At 42.5% G+C, this 16910-nt stretch overlaps 1 protein-coding gene across 1 annotated transcript in view; it reads right to left on the bottom strand.

Annotated features, from left to right (window-relative positions):
* Positions 1-2915, bottom strand: part of UGCG (UDP-glucose ceramide glucosyltransferase) — a 36096-nt gene extending 33181 nt beyond the window's left edge. Inside the window, exon 1 of the mRNA XM_036403528.1 lies at positions 2657-2915. Within this exon, the coding sequence (XP_036259421.1) occupies positions 2657-2754 (98 nt within the window). The 5' untranslated portion in view covers positions 2755-2915. The remainder of the gene's footprint in view (positions 1-2656) is intronic.
* Between the last annotated feature and the right edge of the window lie 13995 nt (positions 2916-16910).

The raw sequence follows: 16910 nt of genomic DNA on the forward strand, positions 1-16910 counted from the left end.
CAGTCTCCTCAGGGGAGAGTCAACCATGGGGCTGTAGCCCCTCAGGGCATCTCTCCAGCAGCATGGGTTGCCCACAGGTTACAGTCCCTTCAGGAATGCCTTACCTGCAGCCCGCAGTGCACTCAGGAGTGCCCCTGCTCCAGTACTGCCTCCACAGGAGGCAGTCCCTTTGAGGGCATAGCTCCTGTGGCATTGTCTGCCCAAAAGTGTACTCTTTCCTCTAGCTCTTCCCTGTTCTTTCTTCTCACATCTCTTAGCATATCTCATCCTTCTGCCTCTTGTTTATCCTCTTGCACATCTTCCCCATTTGTGTCTCCCGCCCATTTCAGTTGTCACTTATTAATAAAAGAGTTCTGAGCAGTAGTACCACACATGCTCACTTGACAGGTTAAGATTTAAGCATGCAAGGGACAGTTTTAATCATCTTTAAAGCTGACCAAAATCAGCCATGCCCAAAGTAGTCTCTTTGCCCACTAAGCACCCTTTCTGCCCCCCAGTGAAATCCTGCCATTTGGGTCAAAGGTAACCCATACAGGTATTTTTCAAGAAAGAAGTTAATTGTCCAAGTGAATATAAGATCTAAGGATAACTGAACTACAGTAGAAGAAAATAAAACTAATCAGAGCTTATTAGTGACTTGACATTTAAAAAAACAAACACCCCCCAAAAAAACCAACCAACAACAAAAAAACCAACCAACAACAAAACCAGAAAAGAAGAGAAAAGGAAGCAGAAGCAAATCTTTGGTATCCATAAGTTCAATTCAGAAAGTGTGGATTGCATGAGTGAAGAGTGAAGTGGATTGAGAACTGGCTGAACAGCAGATCCCAGAGTCACAATCAGTGGCACAGGCTCTGGCTGGAGGCCTGTCACTCATGATGACCCCCAAGGTCCAATAGAGGGCCCAGTCTTGCTTAATTTATCCATCAATGGCTTGGATGAAGGGCAGAGGCCTCCTCAGCAATTTCACTGACAACACAAAGCTGGGAGCAGTGGCCGATAGCCCAGAGGGCTGTGCAGCCCTTCAGAAGGACCTCAGCAGCCTGGAGAGATGGGCACAGAGGAACCTTCTGAAATTCAGCCAAGGCAAGGGCAGGGTCCTGCAGCTGGGGAGGAACAACCCCAGGCACCAGCACAGCCTGGGGGTGACCTGCTGGGAAGCAGCTCTGTGGAGAAGGAGCTGCGGGTCCTGTGGACAACAAGCTCTCCATGAGCCAGCAGTGCCCTGGTGACCAAGAAGGCAGTGACATCCTGGGCTGCATCATGAAAGAGCAGTGCCAGCAGGTCAAGGGAGGTGATCCCACCCCTCTACTCAGCCCTGGAGAGCCTCACCTGGAATGCTGTGTCCAATTCTGGGATCCTCAGTAAAAGAGACAATAGAGAGTGTCCAGCACAGAACTCTGAAGATGATTAAGGGACTGGAGCATCCCTCATATAAGGAAAGGCTGAGAGAGCTGGGGCTGTTCAATGTTGAAAATAGGTGACTGAAAGGGGACCCAATCAGTGTCTATGAGCATCTGAAAAGAGGGTGGCAAGAAGACGGAGCCAGGCCCTTCTCAGTGGTACCAAGCAACAGGACAAAAGGCAGAAACCAGTGCACAGGAAGTTCCACCTATTAGAAAGGGCTTCATTATTGCGCAGGTGACTGAGCACTGGAACAGGTTGCCCAGAGAGTTTGTGGAGTCTCCCCCACTGGAGATATTCAAGAATCATCTGGACACAGTCCTGTGCTATGTACTTTAAGATTAACAGATTATCCACTGTGGTCTTTTCCAACCTGACCCATTCTGTGAGCTTTGCTTTCAGTAAGGGCTGAGGTTTATCACAGGTACCTATCAGATGCAGTAGAGCCACAAGAAAGGAGAACAGATAAGCATAAAGAAAGCAAACAGAAATTCAGGTATTTTCTAATCCTAGTAGTGATGCAAGAATGGCCTTTTACTTAAGAGAGCAAAACAACTATCTACAAAGAGATGCATTCTTAATCCTTTCCCCACATGCCCATAGAAAATTCCTCTGCCAGGTTCTATCTGCTTTGTCAGTTACTAAAATGCAAACACTGCTCACAAACTCTAAAGGCATTTTTACTTGGACTTATCCAAGAAGGATCTGACTCACTACATATACTTGTTTTACTAGCACTATCATTATTTCTCAATACAAAAAGAAGTGTGCTTATGGCTGGCACAGAGTACTGTGCTCTTTTAGTTGTTCTGCCGTACAGCCTTTGCAGTCAAACATCACACATTTTGTAAGTCCTGTGCACCCTGGTCACCCAGTACCACCGGGAAAGCCACACTTTACAAGTGTATATCAGAATACGACAAACACTAAGCCTTCCCCAGCAGCACTGAGGGCTACGGAGCAAAGATCACCGCACAGCGCAAGAGGCAGAAAACCAGAGGACGGTTTCTACCCGAAGACCGACGGCAGGGATACAGCCGTGCCCTAAGCACGGCCATCCCGACCCCCGGGTCTCTCGACGGGGTCTGCGGGGGCCACACCGGGTCCCCGGCTGACACCCGGGGCAGGGGAGCCGCCAGCCCGGGGCGGAGGCGGCGCGGCGGACGGGGCCCGCTCCGCGGGCGCTTCGGGCACGATGGCGGGTGGGTGACGGAACAACGCCAGCGCCATCCCCCCGCACCCCAGCGCTTACGTGTAGATGATGGACATGAAGTGCATGAGCCAGAGCACGACGAAGAGGATAAGCCCGAAGATGGCGAGTCCCTCCGAGGCCAGGGCCAGCACCGCCATCCTCGGGAGGCGCGGCGGCCCGGACAGGAGCCGGCGGCGGAGCGGAGCGAGGCGGGGGCGCGGGCAGCCCGGGGGCGGCGGTTGCTGCGGGCGGGCTCTGGGGACGCCGCTGCTGCTCCGCACCGGCCTGCGCGCGGCAGCAACTGGCGCACCGGGAGCCGCCGCCGCCGCCTTTCTGTCAGCGCAGGAGGCGGGGCGGGCGGGCACATCCGTTACCGGCCCCCGCCCGCCGCCGCTGCCGCCTGACCTTGGGTCCGTCCCCCTCGAGCCCGTCCCCCTCGGGCCGCCCAGGGAGGTGCGGGGCCGCGGCCGCAGGCGAAGGGTGGCGGTGCCCCGCCCCGCCCGCTCCGGCCGCCGGGGAGGGGTGCGGGCGCGGCGGAGGCGCTGGTTCCATATCGTCCAACTTTGGTGTTGGCCGCTGAGGAGATGGTAGCCCTTTGTGCACAGAGGTGGGGATCGGGGGCAGACGGATATTGTCGGTGTTGCCGAGCATCTCTGAGCAGAGGCTGTGGGAGCTGGAGCTGTTCAGTCTGGAAAAGACAAGACTGAGAGGGAATCTCATTAATGGATATAAATATCTCAAAAGGGAGTGCCAACACCAAGGTGTCAGAGTCTTTTCAGCGAGGCCCAGTGACAGAACAGGGAACAGTGGCCATAAACTAAATCAGAAGTTTCACCAAGAAGTTCATCTCAACGTGAGAAAGAACTTCTTTACACAGGTAGAGCACTGGAACAGTCTATGCAAGGAGGTCATGGAGTCTCCTTGTCCCAAGACATTCTAAACCCACCTCCACTTGTTCCTGGTTCACCTGTTCTAGGTGACCCTGCCTTGGCAGGGGTGCTGGACAGGATGATCTCCAGAGGTGTTTTCCAACACAAACTGCTTTCTGATTCGGAGATCTAGTACAGGGGGGCTGATATAGGGCTGCATGGCCTTTGTTATTTTTCTTTATTGCTTTTGAGTCCAAACACTTTCTTGGTGATGTTGAATGCCGTAGGATGGGATTGCTATTTCTAGCATAGGTGTGCACCTCTGAGTGGCTGGGAGCACTGAACTCTGTGAGTCAGAGCAGGTGCTCCAAGGACTAGGGCAATTCAGCAGTCATACTGCCATCTGTGGAGCCCAAGCAGTGCTAATGCAACCTGGTGACTACCAGCCTTGGCTACGTTTGAGTTAGCATCCAGTTAATGAAAGAGTCAGTTGCTCATTCCTAATCCTCTGAGCCAGCTATTCTTGCCTCTATTTCATTACAGTGTTAATGGCAGTTACTATTACTGTGATGTGGCTCCATTCTCCATTTCTGAGGGGGTTCATATGCAGAAACACACTTCTGCTTTCTTTTACAGTTCAGTATTTTTGATCTGGGGTCAGAAATATAAATTTATCTTTTTTTTTTTTTTTTTTTTTTGCTTATTGTGTAATAGGCAAACATGCATTGCATTAACTGTTTTAAATTTAACTCCATTAATCTGGGGTATGCTGTGGGAGGATAAAATGACTTGACTGGCTGTTCCTTGACTATACTGAGCTTGCCAGAATAAGAATAGCCTTACATAAGACACTATGTTTACCTGTACATGAGAAGGTGTACTTTTTCTCAGGAGTCTTCACCAATAACACAAGCTGAACATTGCAATGTATGTATGTTCTCTAGTTTTTTTTTTTCTTCCACAGCTCTCTCTTATTAATGTAGGTTCAGGAGTGTTCATAAATTCTGCTGAGAACTCAGTTATGGTTTTGAAAAGTATTATAGCCACCACAATAACTATAGAAAGAATTTGGTTTCAAGTTAGCTCTAGTTGTATGTGAGAAGTTAGGATATAGTAATTTAAAGGCCACTTAAAAAGGCATCTCATCTGGTGTGGAATTGACCAAATTATAATTTAAAACTAAAAGTGAAAAGCTACTAGTAACTGGTAAGAACAGGTGAGGTATCAGTCCATTCTAGTGTGAATACTGCCTTTATAGTCTGTAGTTCCTGGTTAATGTTAGTTTCCACATAAATAAATCATGGGGCCAGCAACGTGCCTTTTCACTGGCTTCAGTGATTTCTTATTATAACTTCCTTAAAAACAGCCTTTCAAGTAAAACAAATTACCTTAATATTCAAATTCCCCTATTGTGTTTGTATGTCATTTGTAACTGAAAGTGGCAGGGTTTTTTCTATTTGTTCCTTCATTTAGAGTCTAATGATCACATTTATATTAATTTAAAATTGCCTCAATGAGCTTTATAGGCATTTTTTAGCCATGATTTGAATTGCCATGCTTAATGTTGGCACAGTCACAAGACTAGCTGAGTCAGAGAATTCAGAGCTGATACGTATTAATTGTTGGAATACAGCTCGTATAACGCTTACCTGGTTGGTCTGCATCTCTCTTCTAAGGCAGAAACAGCCTATGCACAAGATTCTCTTGGCTTAAAATATGACAGTACAGGGAATTGAAGAAGATTGAGGGCCTGTCTCCAGTTATCAGTAAAGCAAATGATCAGAGTTTATTAAACTGAAGCAGTAAAGCTTATTTTTTTGTCCTAGAAGGTGTTTGCCTGGGAGATTAGATTGAGAGGCTGCTTATTGTGCAACAGGTAGGGTCAATGACTCCATGCAAACAAACTTTGCTGAGGATTCTTCATAAATAAAATGAATAGAGGTACTGACTCCTGTACTTCAGCTAGCCATACTGATGAATGAACAGTCCTCAAGCAGTGTTCCATGGGGAAACACCAAGGTAGTACAAATAACTTTGTCTAGAAAAGGATCCACCTTTCTGTCATGCTCTCTGGGATGTCATTCTGCCCTCTGGTTGTATGGGGAGAAAGAACTCTCTCATGAGGTGTTTAAGGTAAAAAGCTGCAGCACTCAATGTTCAAGTTGATGTAAGGTTTAAAACCAGAATCTTCAGTATACTTTCAGAATTGTAAGGGAGGAAAATCAGGTATAGTAAAGCCTTCAACCTGAGCAATTTCTCTAGTAAAATTTGCTGCCACATGGATTCTTTCAGCACGTAAATCAAGATTAGTGGGGAGCAAAGAGTAAAGATTGCCTGAAGCATGGGGCCACCCGGAGTTGTGACAGTTCAGTAGTAAGGGACATGTACTTGGTCTCCCCTCTGTAAGCATGGCAGCAATTCACGGAGAGCAGTGCTCTTCAAGCAGGACAAATCTGCCTACTCAAAGGTGCCTCATTGTGCCTTGGGGCATGATACACCCTGGTGTTTAATCAAGTGCTTGGGACTTAATGCAAATGTGTACTATGTTTAAAATAAAAACAAAAATTAGCCCTCCCATATCCCATAAAGCTGCTGTTCTTGGTTCATTCATCATTTTGCCAACATATTGATTAATTTTAACAGCATTTGAGTGTAGTTTGTTGCAGACTGAAAAAGATTAATTTAATACAAATCTTCATCATAAAAATCTTAGGTGGCCTAGATATGAGACTTGTTCCCACAACAAAAATGATGCAATAGAAACACGTAATCTTGAACTGATAAAAAGGGATAAATATAATTAGTTAACAAAGGAACAATAGTGGATTAACCTGTAGTGATACTGGTGTGAATGCTGAGAAGGCTGTGGAAACCAAAACCACTAAAGTTTTTCTTACTGGTATACCTATGAAAGGTTTTATCCCTATACAGACCTCCCAGTTTTCTTCTCAACCATCAGTTTCTGTTGAAAACCATTGCTTACATAAGCTTTGGAGACAGAAAATTGAGTCTCCATCCTCAGATGGCAAGACAGCTTGTCACCTGGATGTCAGTTAAAATTGTATTTAAAATCTGCTGAAATGCTATTTCAGAATTTTTATTAGTGTTTCAAGTACACTTTCTCCAGTTCACTTTACTATTACTGTTTCCATTTAGAATGGTACACTGCGGTTCTGGGCAAATAGAAGGCAAGAATAAATTAGCTTTCTCTTGCTTATGTGTCATTTTCCTTATGCAAATATAAAGTAAGGGGACAGACGTGGAAGTTTTCTCTTTGCTTAATGATTTGATCCATTTATGCATCTGCACTCTGAAACTGCTTTGTAAAATACCTTATTGTAAAGGGAACATGCATTGGTAAGGATTGTGTGTCTTTGAAACTTGGTTCTAGTAATTTAAACTCTGAGATGTCTGTCTTCTTTTACTAAATTCCACTTTTGTTCCTTTTAATTAAATCAAAGAAATGTGTGTATTACAGCTCTGCATGTTTTTTACTACATAAATACTCTGCCTTGTATCTTCCTCCTAAATGTTTCGATTAAGAATGAAGTTTGCAATTATTAGTTGGATTTGAAACAGAAATCTATGCAATTGCTTCCTGCTTGTTAGCCTCCATGCCTAAGTGAGTTTAGAACTTATATTTAAGTCCTAGAGCATTTGCGTATATAAAAACCTGTCTAGAAGGGGCAAGAAAGGGAGACCAAAAAGAGACAGTTCTGCCAGTATCCTCTTTGTTTGGCAGTAACAGGCAATCTGATCTGCATGTGTGAAGTGGCTTGTGAGGTTTAACAAATATAGTTCTAGGCTAGCCCATAACACAGTCTTTGTCTCAAAAAATTAAACACCAGAAAAAACCGAGACCAGAGCTCTTAAGCCCAAGGGTTGAAAAAGTTAAAACTACAGGTTGCAGTGAAACTTCAAAGTAGAAGTCTGAAAGGAATAAAGCCTCAGTACTTTTGATCTTCAGAAATAATTTTGTAATAGAACATGAAAGCAGTTTAAAAAAAAAAAGTCAAACGGTGTTTCAGGTATATGTATTTTTCTTGACAAGTTGATCTAGGCTGATTAGCCTATACACCTCCCATGTATTGCTATTGGAAATAACTAGGCTTATGCACTCAGCATTAAATTGTGGAATACCTGGAGAATAGTTACATTTAGATAACCAAGGTAAATAATTTTGCAGAGTCACCTGCAAAATTTTAGAATAGTTGGATTTTGAATAGACCTCTGGAGATCATCTATTCCAGCTTACTGCTTGAGCAGCACCATTGAGACTAATTTGCTGAGTTTGGAGTCAGTCTCCATCTTCATTACTCCACCCAACCAGGTATTTGTGTGCATTGGTAACATTCCCCCAGGGCCTTCTGCAAGTTGAACAATCCTGACTCTTCTGTCACTGCTCATATGTCAGATGCTTCAGTATCTGTCATCTTTGTGACCCTCAGCTGGTCTGTTTCCATGCTGCTACATGCAGTGGCAATGCACATAACAATGAAAGCCACGATGATGTTTGCCTTCTTTTCTAAAGGGTGCATTGCTGCTTACGGTCAACTTTGTGTCCACCAGCACCCCAGGTCCTTCTCTGCAAAGCTGCCTTCCAGACAGTTATCCCTCAGTGTGTACTCCTGCCTTGGGTTTTTCCTCCCCAGATGCAGGACTTGTAATGTTCTTCCTTGAGTTCTACATGAATTCCATGTAGTTCTTGTCAGCCCATCCATCCAGACTGTCAAAATCCCTCTGAATTCCAATCTACCCCTGTATGTTATCAGCCACATCTCCCAGTTTTGTATCATTTGCAAACTTTCTGAGGGTTCAAACAGCACTGCCCCCCCCTATTGACCCTTGGTGCATTCCAATAGTGACTGGCCACCAGCTGGAGTTCTTGCCACTGATCACAAGGCTTGGAGCCTGGCTGCCCAAGGCAGCTTTCAGTTTATTTCACCACACCCCTATCTGGTTTATTCCTTGTCATTTTGTCTAGGAATATATTGTGGGAGCAAGTGGTAAAAGCCTTCCTGAAGTTCAGATTCACAACTTCCAGTTACCACCCCTTATTCACAAAACTAGTAATCTGGTCATAGAAAGCTACATAGAAGGTTGATTCCCACTGCATAAATCCATGCCAACTACTCCCAATCACTTTGTTGTTCTTTGTTTGTTTAGAAATGGTTTCCAGGATGGTTGATCCATCACTTTCCCAGCGATTGAGGTGAGGCCAATTGGCCTGTAGTTTCATGGCTGTAGCTTGTGGCCCTGCTGGTAAACAGGAGGGACATTTGCTTTCTTCTAGTGCTCAGCAACCTCCCATGTTCTGCTGATGTGTCAAAGACAATCAGAAGAGTCACGCTGCTTCAGCACTCATATGCATCTGTCAGGTGGAATGGTCTCCTGATCTTCCTCCACTGAAGGTAGGCACTGAGTAGTTCATTGATATCCACGTCCTTTGTCACCACGTATCCTCCCTGCTTAAGCAGTGGTCCTAAATTTTCTATAATCTTTCTTTTGCTACAGGTACTTCACTGTCCTTCACATTCTTCATCAGATTCAACTCCAGATGGACTGTGGCTTTCCCTCTGTGCTCAGAAAGAGTGTGAATATTCCTCCAGAGCTGCTGGTCCCACCGCTTCTAAGATTCCGTCTTATACTTGATTTTGATGAGGAGACCTTGCTTATTCATACAGATCATTTCAACGTTTTTCCTCTATATGCTCTGAATATCTTCCATTTCTTTACTGCTCTTTCCTGACTCTCCTTCAGAGTTCTTATTCTTCACTTCAGCAGCCACATTCTGTAAGGGTTTGTTCTCCAAGACCCACCGCCAAATGTTTGCTCTGGCTTGTCCTCTGTTACATACTCCAGAGTCTCCTTTTAATTTACAATTATCAATGAACAAGAACAATGGGACTTTATTATAAGTAAGTGTTAACAGGTAATTTTTTCATTTTTTATCTGCTTCTTTTTTATTCGTTTACCCCCTCTTTTCTCCATTTTTATTTTGAAATTTTCAGAGCAAGCATTATCCCTCTGAGATGAAAAGACATTATTTTTCAATATACAGGCTGTCACAAAATTGTCATATCTACACACCAGTGTATTTTTATTTTTTTAAAACTCTTATAAACAAATTACATGCTCCTTGTTAGGCATATTATACTATCCTTACCTCCTGGAAAACAAAACCATCTGGCCACAGTATTTTGAAGGAGGATGGCCAGGAATCTCTCCCTGTGAGGTCGTATGAGAAAAAGAGGGTGGTGACCAGGGGTGAGAGCATCTGATTGAAAAAGTGTGATAGTTATGATATTTTTCATGTCTGAAGTACAAAAGGAAACAGTAAATCTATCTATATCTATATCTATATCTTTATATATTCCACAGAATCACAGAATCAGCTTGGTTGGAAAAGATCTTTGAGATTATCGAGTCCAACCTCTGACCTAACACCATCTTGTCAACTGGACCATGGCACTGAGTGCCACATCCTGTGTTTCCTTAAACACCTCCAAGGACAGTGACTCCACCAGCTCTCGTGTTTTAAAAGTCATATCTCTAAGGAATATTAAGGAAACAGGTTTCTTTTAAGAACAAAATCTGTTGCAGATATTATTATCAAAAAAAATCAGTAAAATAAAGCTCCTTATTACCAATGTGGCATTAAGAAGCAGACATTCTTTATTGTGGCACTGGATGCACACGGGATATCTCCACCAGTTGAGCTGAGTATAGAAAAGCTCTTGCTTTTATACTGAATTTTACATAATATTAATTGATTTTCCTGGAATAAACATACATGTGATAACTATTTCCCTGAAATTATTATTATAAAATGTTCCCTCCCCTTTGCACATATGTTTTTATGTCCTGGGGTTTCCTCTGGTCATCATAAACCCTGAAGTTACAGCTGACTGCTGTAAACTGGTGTTACTACCCAAACATGGAAGTAACTTCGTTATTTTGCAGCGCTTCTTGGTTAGCATTTAACACGATCCTGAAGAATACGCATTGGCTTATTGGTTCCATTGGCTACTGGTTTTGCAGCATAACCATTGTATTTTCCCACCAGCTGAGCAAATAATTCTTCATCCGAAACAGTATGTACATGGAATTTCACATGCTGAGCAGAATATATATCAAAATATAATTGTTGTTTTTAACCAAGAAACATGTTAGAGAAATACTGAGTACAAGCATAGAGAGGGAAGAAGAAGGTCATTTACTGTAATTAAGAAAGTAATTATCTATTTGGGTAATATTGTAAATTTACATTTTTCATTAATAGTTTTGAGAATAAAATTGGATTTTTTCACAAGTATCTTAATTACTTACTGTTAATTGTCAAGCTGGATACCCACTATGCCTGGACTTTTCACTCAGACTATAAGTTATTCATGGTTTTATTCATGGAACTCAACTGGCCATTGACATCTCCTCATAGTGGCCAATATCTTCTATGGATATCTCAGTTTTATAAAGATAAGGAAAAAAATCAAGCAAAATTACAAATTTATTAGCTAGCTACGTATTTCATGATTTTCAGAAGAGTAAGCATTCATTCTACAGAACAGTTTCTGAGTTTCATCAATGTAAACCTTCTTGGAAATTAAAAATGCTGAGTGCAAGTTAAAGGTATACTACTACTATTAGGAACAAGTAATCAAGTTTCTTTTTCCACCTGTTGGACCCAAGCAGACACTAAGGGTTCTTTGCATCTCTCAACCCTTTTTACTGCAAAACCATTGCATTCTTGTTAACCCAAGCAAGGATAGCCAAGAGCTACTCCCAAGTTTTAGTGGATTCAGTGAAGGGCAGGTTGTTTCGGGGCTTAGGAACCAAAGACATACATCAAGGGCTTGAACTGGGGGAAAGAATTTGGTCAGGGAGCAAGACAACAGAAATTGTGGTCAGAGAGCCTCCTTGGGGATCAAAAACATGAGTGTTTTTATAAGCCAAGAGTAAAAGCCAAAAAGGGTGAAATCCAGGGAACAGAATCTAGCACAGAAGTGAGCTAAATAGTGAAATAGTGATGTTTCATGACTGAATGGGACACTGTATCTAAAGGTAATGTTTGTTGCTTCAAAGAACAAGTATTTGATACTCCAAGAATACATATAGGCACAAATAATACATTTAAATGGATCTTTGGATACTGACACTGAGATTAGTCCTTAAGAAACTCCTGGGCCCCAACACTAGCACCACAGTACAAAAATGGTGGCTAATGACTGAGCTGGTTCCTGAGCTCAGTCAAAGCAGATCCAGGAGCAGCTGAAAAGCTCATAGTCCTTTCTCACTACTACAGCCATGATGGCCTGGAAGCAAAACTGCCTTGGCCAGACAGGTGAGCAAAATTGTGAAGATGTTTTGGTCATTACTTATCAAAGCTTAGACAGCGGAGGGAGTAAGTGCTTTAGAAAGAGATTTGTCTTAGAAATCAGGATCAGCCCTGCCTTGAGTTGCCTGAGTGCCTGGCAATTTCTCAAGTCGACATTAACACAGTGACGACAAGATAACTTGTGATTGAATACAGTCCAAGATATCTCACAGGGTTTCCTACACGTCTCAAGCGCTGGATTTACAGCATACAACATTAGCTTCGTCAGAGGCATCCCTAAGGAATGCCTCTTTCCCAAATGGCTGCGAAAATATGATTTGTATTTGAATCTTTCCCAACCACTACAGAATTGTCAAGCATCCAGGAATCACTCTGCACTCATTTATGGAGTGCTTGGATCTGCTTTCTGATATCTGTGAGTATTTACATGCAGTTTCCCACAATATGAGTGGAGGTACAGACTGAAGATGGACAGAAAGGTTATGTGTAAGGAGCCAGAGTGCACTGAGACATCTGTTCTAGCCATGTACTTGGTTCTCATCACAAAGAGTCACAGTTTCATAGCACTGTTTGAAAGGGACATCTTCTTCAATTTCTGCCTGGCTGCTGCTGAAAGAACTTGAAGATAGTGTAACCTAAAGACAAAAATGCACAGTTAAAATTGTCAAGAGGAAAAGTTTGTCTGGCATTTTAAAAACATCATTTTAAAAAGCTATTCTAAACACTATTCCTGAAGTGGTTTATAAACAGTTGTTTCTAAATAGTTGTTAACACAATATTTCAATCAGATATGAATGATTTCAGAGTTGCTCATTTAGCTGTTATTGCTGCTCCTCCATCTTACCACAATGCTTTCTGATATTCCAATTCTTTTATTTTGTGAAACTAAGCTCAATAATAGAGGTCACAGGAACATGATAAAAGCCACTGTGAAAATATATTTCACAACCACATTGAGCAAGTTTTCCCAACTCTTTTTTGGGAACATCTTTTATTTACCATGTCTAATACAGGTATACATCCTGAAAAAGCTGTACTTGCATTTCTTTAAAAGAGTTGCAAGGCCCCTGGACCTGAGAAGCTCCACTGTTCCAAATTGTGTTACGTGTTTATAGCATAGTCCAGACCTGCTATTTCAAACAGAGAAGTGGTTTTTTCCTGAATAAAAGAACTGTTTTGCTCAGGACTTGCAGTTTTGCTCAGGACAGAGCCATTTTCCCAGTTGTGTGCTGAATTGGGCTGATAGGTCACGACTTCAGTGGCTACTCCTGCATGTCTGGGAAGTGCACAGGGTGTGGTGAGCCGAGACTAGCTGAAACAGTGCAGTCCTTCATGCAGAGTGTTTGCAAAATTGGTGCCTTGGATGTTCCTTACCCAGCTCACAGGGATCATCTATTCTGACCTTTGCCCATTTTCCACAGCAGTTACAGACTCTTGCACAGTGATTTGCATCCAGTTAGAAGCAATCAGGGTGACCTGAGATGTCTGCCAAGTTTTCTCTGTTGTCGGTCATTTGTATTTTTGCTGTGGTTATTTATTTACCACTTTCACAGTGAAGCAGCTGTTAAGTGGCTCACAGGACTATATACATTGAGTCTAGACAGGCACAGTTTGAAACCTGAGTTTTCAGCTTCTCTCTAGATAACCAATATAAATGATGCAGTCTGAATTTCTGTTTCTAAAAACATTCAGTATTTCCATAGCATTTTCCTGTTCTTTGCAAAGGAAAGATCATCCTTACTTGTGCTGTTACATTGTCCTTGAGAGGACTTAAACCTTAAAAATGTGAGGAAAACTGCTGAGGAAATTATTTTGATTTTTTACAATGGAGTCAGCTCTGAAAAAATAACTCTATTTTTTAAATAGTGAATTAACAAATTCTATGTACATTTTCACTTCTCTAAGCAGAACCTGTTTTAGTTTGTTGCAAATACTAAGTTGTTAGGTGTTGTGTGAACTAGTTTCATGCTGGGGACTGCTCAGCAGTAGAAGAGACAGAGGCTTACTAGAGCTCATGGTCTTTTCAGGTAGTGACTTCTGTTTTACTCAGCAGTTCACTTCAGTTTGGTTTTCATGTTGACCCAGAGAGTGACTGTTATATAAAGATGTACGGATCAGAATTAACATGATTTGGTGTGGATAAATGGTAGAATGCTCTCCAAAAGGATGCCCCTGAAATGGAATATTGACTCACCTACTTCTGGAATCAACTGGTCTTAGCAACCACCAGTGTCTATCTTCAGCCTTGCATATATTTGTAAGAGTAGAGTCTTGCCAGGAACAGAAGTATAAGCAGTTGGTTGTTTTTGTGTTAGGGTTACTGCTATCAATCTGGACACCAAGGATGAAACAGTGGGAACAGCTGCAGTATCCATCAAAATTTCACCCCAAATTTCCTCCCTATTTTGCCCTATACCAGGACAACCTTGTTCAGGAGTGTGATCTGTTTCAGATACTGACGAAAGTGAACAAACAAATGATTGGGTAATTTGCCCCAGTTTCATTTAAGTTTGAGACCTCAGCCCAGAGAGCGAAAGCGAAAGCCACGGGGTTTTTGATCTGTCTTGTTTCTCTGCAAGCCTGCTATTTGCCTGTTGTGCCAAAAATCCCTGTGGTACAAAAAACCTGCTCTTGGATCAGTCTTATCTTGAGTGCACTTGAAGATGTCATGAAAGCATTGGCACTGTGTCTGGGAGACACAGCTGCTGTGCCCTTTTGCCTCAGGACAAAAAGTTCAGTCCTTTACCAGTGAGTCATAACTGGGTGGATCAGCTGTAATACAGGGAACAGGTTAATTCTGCATGCTTGTCATCATGAGCCATTGTTGCATTGCATCATGTATTCCAAACCCATGGCGTCAGTGCAAGGTGTGACAGTTGATTTTGATAAATAGGAAGAGTCTACAAATTACTGCATCCTCCATGGACTCCAAGGGACTATTACAATAATATATATTCTCATCCATTTATTTGTGACTTGTTCTGGTTTTTATTACAGTTAAAGGTTCTTTTCAGGCATGTAATTTTTGTAAGTTTGAATATGGAAAGGCTATATTCTGTTTCTGAGTATCACAACTGTGAGGTCCTGGTCAATTGTGAAAACCAGTAGGCATTTTGTTTTCAGCTGACTTCATCACAGTTGAATCAGAAATATTTTATGCATCCCCTCCTAGTAACCTGTCCTTTGCCCTTTCATTCCTTTTCCCTCTCAAGCAAGTAGAAATAATACTCAGGCATCAAACGTTTTGTGTGTGAGAGAGAGTACAAGCATTAGATATGGTTAAATGGGCAATATTTCTCTGCAGGCTAAAGCCATTTCCTTGCTTGCATATGTTTGTATGCCCAATATGCATTTGCTTTTCATTGGGCTGTGACATTCTGTTTCTCAATGCCATGAGAGAGCAAGCAGTTCAGCTAAGAGGCTTGTATCACATGAACAGGTGTGGCTTTGAAAGAAACTCCAGACTATTTCCAGCAGGAACTTATTCACCACTGAGTCTTTTCACAGTTAGCTACTTGTGTAGAGAGTGGGGCTGATAAACTCTCATTGAGCAATACAGCTATGCTTGGCATGAAGTAATCAGCTTTTCCAAAGGCTAGGAAAAAACTCCTCTGGCTGATCCAGACATTTACATGGCAAATTACTCTTTGGTTAGAGGGCTGTGTGCCAAAGAAATTGGGATTTATTGACTGCAGTCCTTCTCTTCATCCCTAAGGAATAAGGAGCAGGTGTCAGACCTTTCATGGGAAGCAAGGATACCACACGGGATCTGAATGCAACCTCTTTGAGAAACTTTATGGAAACTTAAAAGGGGTGAGAGCACAGAGCACTGGAGTCCTATGGCAGAGTTTGGCACAGTGGTACAAGTCTACACTTAGGTACTTAAAGGTTGTAGCTGCATTAGAGTTAAGGTTCCAGCAAAAGTACTCCCCAATATTCTTCTGTACCTTTGCCTACATGTATTCCACCTTGTATGGAGACAGTTAAATATCAAGGAAATGTGACAATGATGTGACAGACAAAGCCAATTAATTAAGGAATGTAAAATTATGATTGTGACTACTTCCATAGCATTTATCTTATTCTGGGAAATGCAAAATAAATTACTTCACTATGTTTTACCACATTAGTAAATACGCTCTTATTTAAAGGACAGATATCAGCACTTGGGTTATGGGGTGGATAGGTTGGTAATATATGTTCATACATGCTATTATGCATTAAATATGTAGCCCATGACAAAGTATTGCTAAAGCAAAAGAGTAAGCAACATGTCAGCAACTGTCCTAATTGGTGTCCCAAAGCCGACTCCACACTGATGCAATGCACTGACAGTTCACAAAATCACAGAATGTGTCAGGTTGGAAGGGACCACAGTGGGTCATTTCTTCCAAGCTCCCTGCTCAAGCTGGGTCATACGAAGCACATGGCATATGATTATATTCAGATGGTTCTTGAAAATGTCCATTGGGGAGACTCCACAATCTCTCTGGGCAATGTGTTGCAGTGCAAGATCACCCACACAGTAAAGAAGTCCTTTCTCATATTCCTCATTTATTCCCACTGCCCCTTGTCCTATTGCACGGCACCACTAAGAAGGACCTGAATCCAGCTTCTTAATACCTTCCCTTCAAATACTTGATGGGGCCCTCTCTCAGTCACTTCTTTTTGAAGCTGAACATGGCCAACTCTCTTAGCCTTTCCCCATAAGAGAGATGCTCCAGTCCCTTAATCACCTTCATACCCTCTGCTGGACCCACTCCAAGAGCTCCATGCCTCTCTTTTACTGAGGAGCCCAGAGCTGGACACAGCATTCCAGGTGAGGCCTCACCAGTGCTGAGCAGAGGGGCAGGGTCACTTCCTTCAACCTGCTGGCACTGCTCTTCATAATGCAGCCCAGGATGCTTTTTTTGGTATCCTAGTATTTAACCCTGACTGCAATGGAACTATATTCACCTCTACCAGCCTAAAGTCTGACCCAACATTAGAAAGACCCACTTCTAGATATTAAAGTAAGTCCATGCTGCATGTCCAAGTAATTATTGAAATTTTCATTATTTGTCCTAGAAATGTTCTGAAGTTTTAAAGAAACCTCAGTGCCAATACTTTT

The sequence above is a fragment of the Molothrus ater genome, chromosome Z (genome assembly GCF_012460135.2).
Source record: "Molothrus ater isolate BHLD 08-10-18 breed brown headed cowbird chromosome Z, BPBGC_Mater_1.1, whole genome shotgun sequence".
Lineage (NCBI taxonomy): Eukaryota > Metazoa > Chordata > Aves > Passeriformes > Icteridae > Molothrus > Molothrus ater.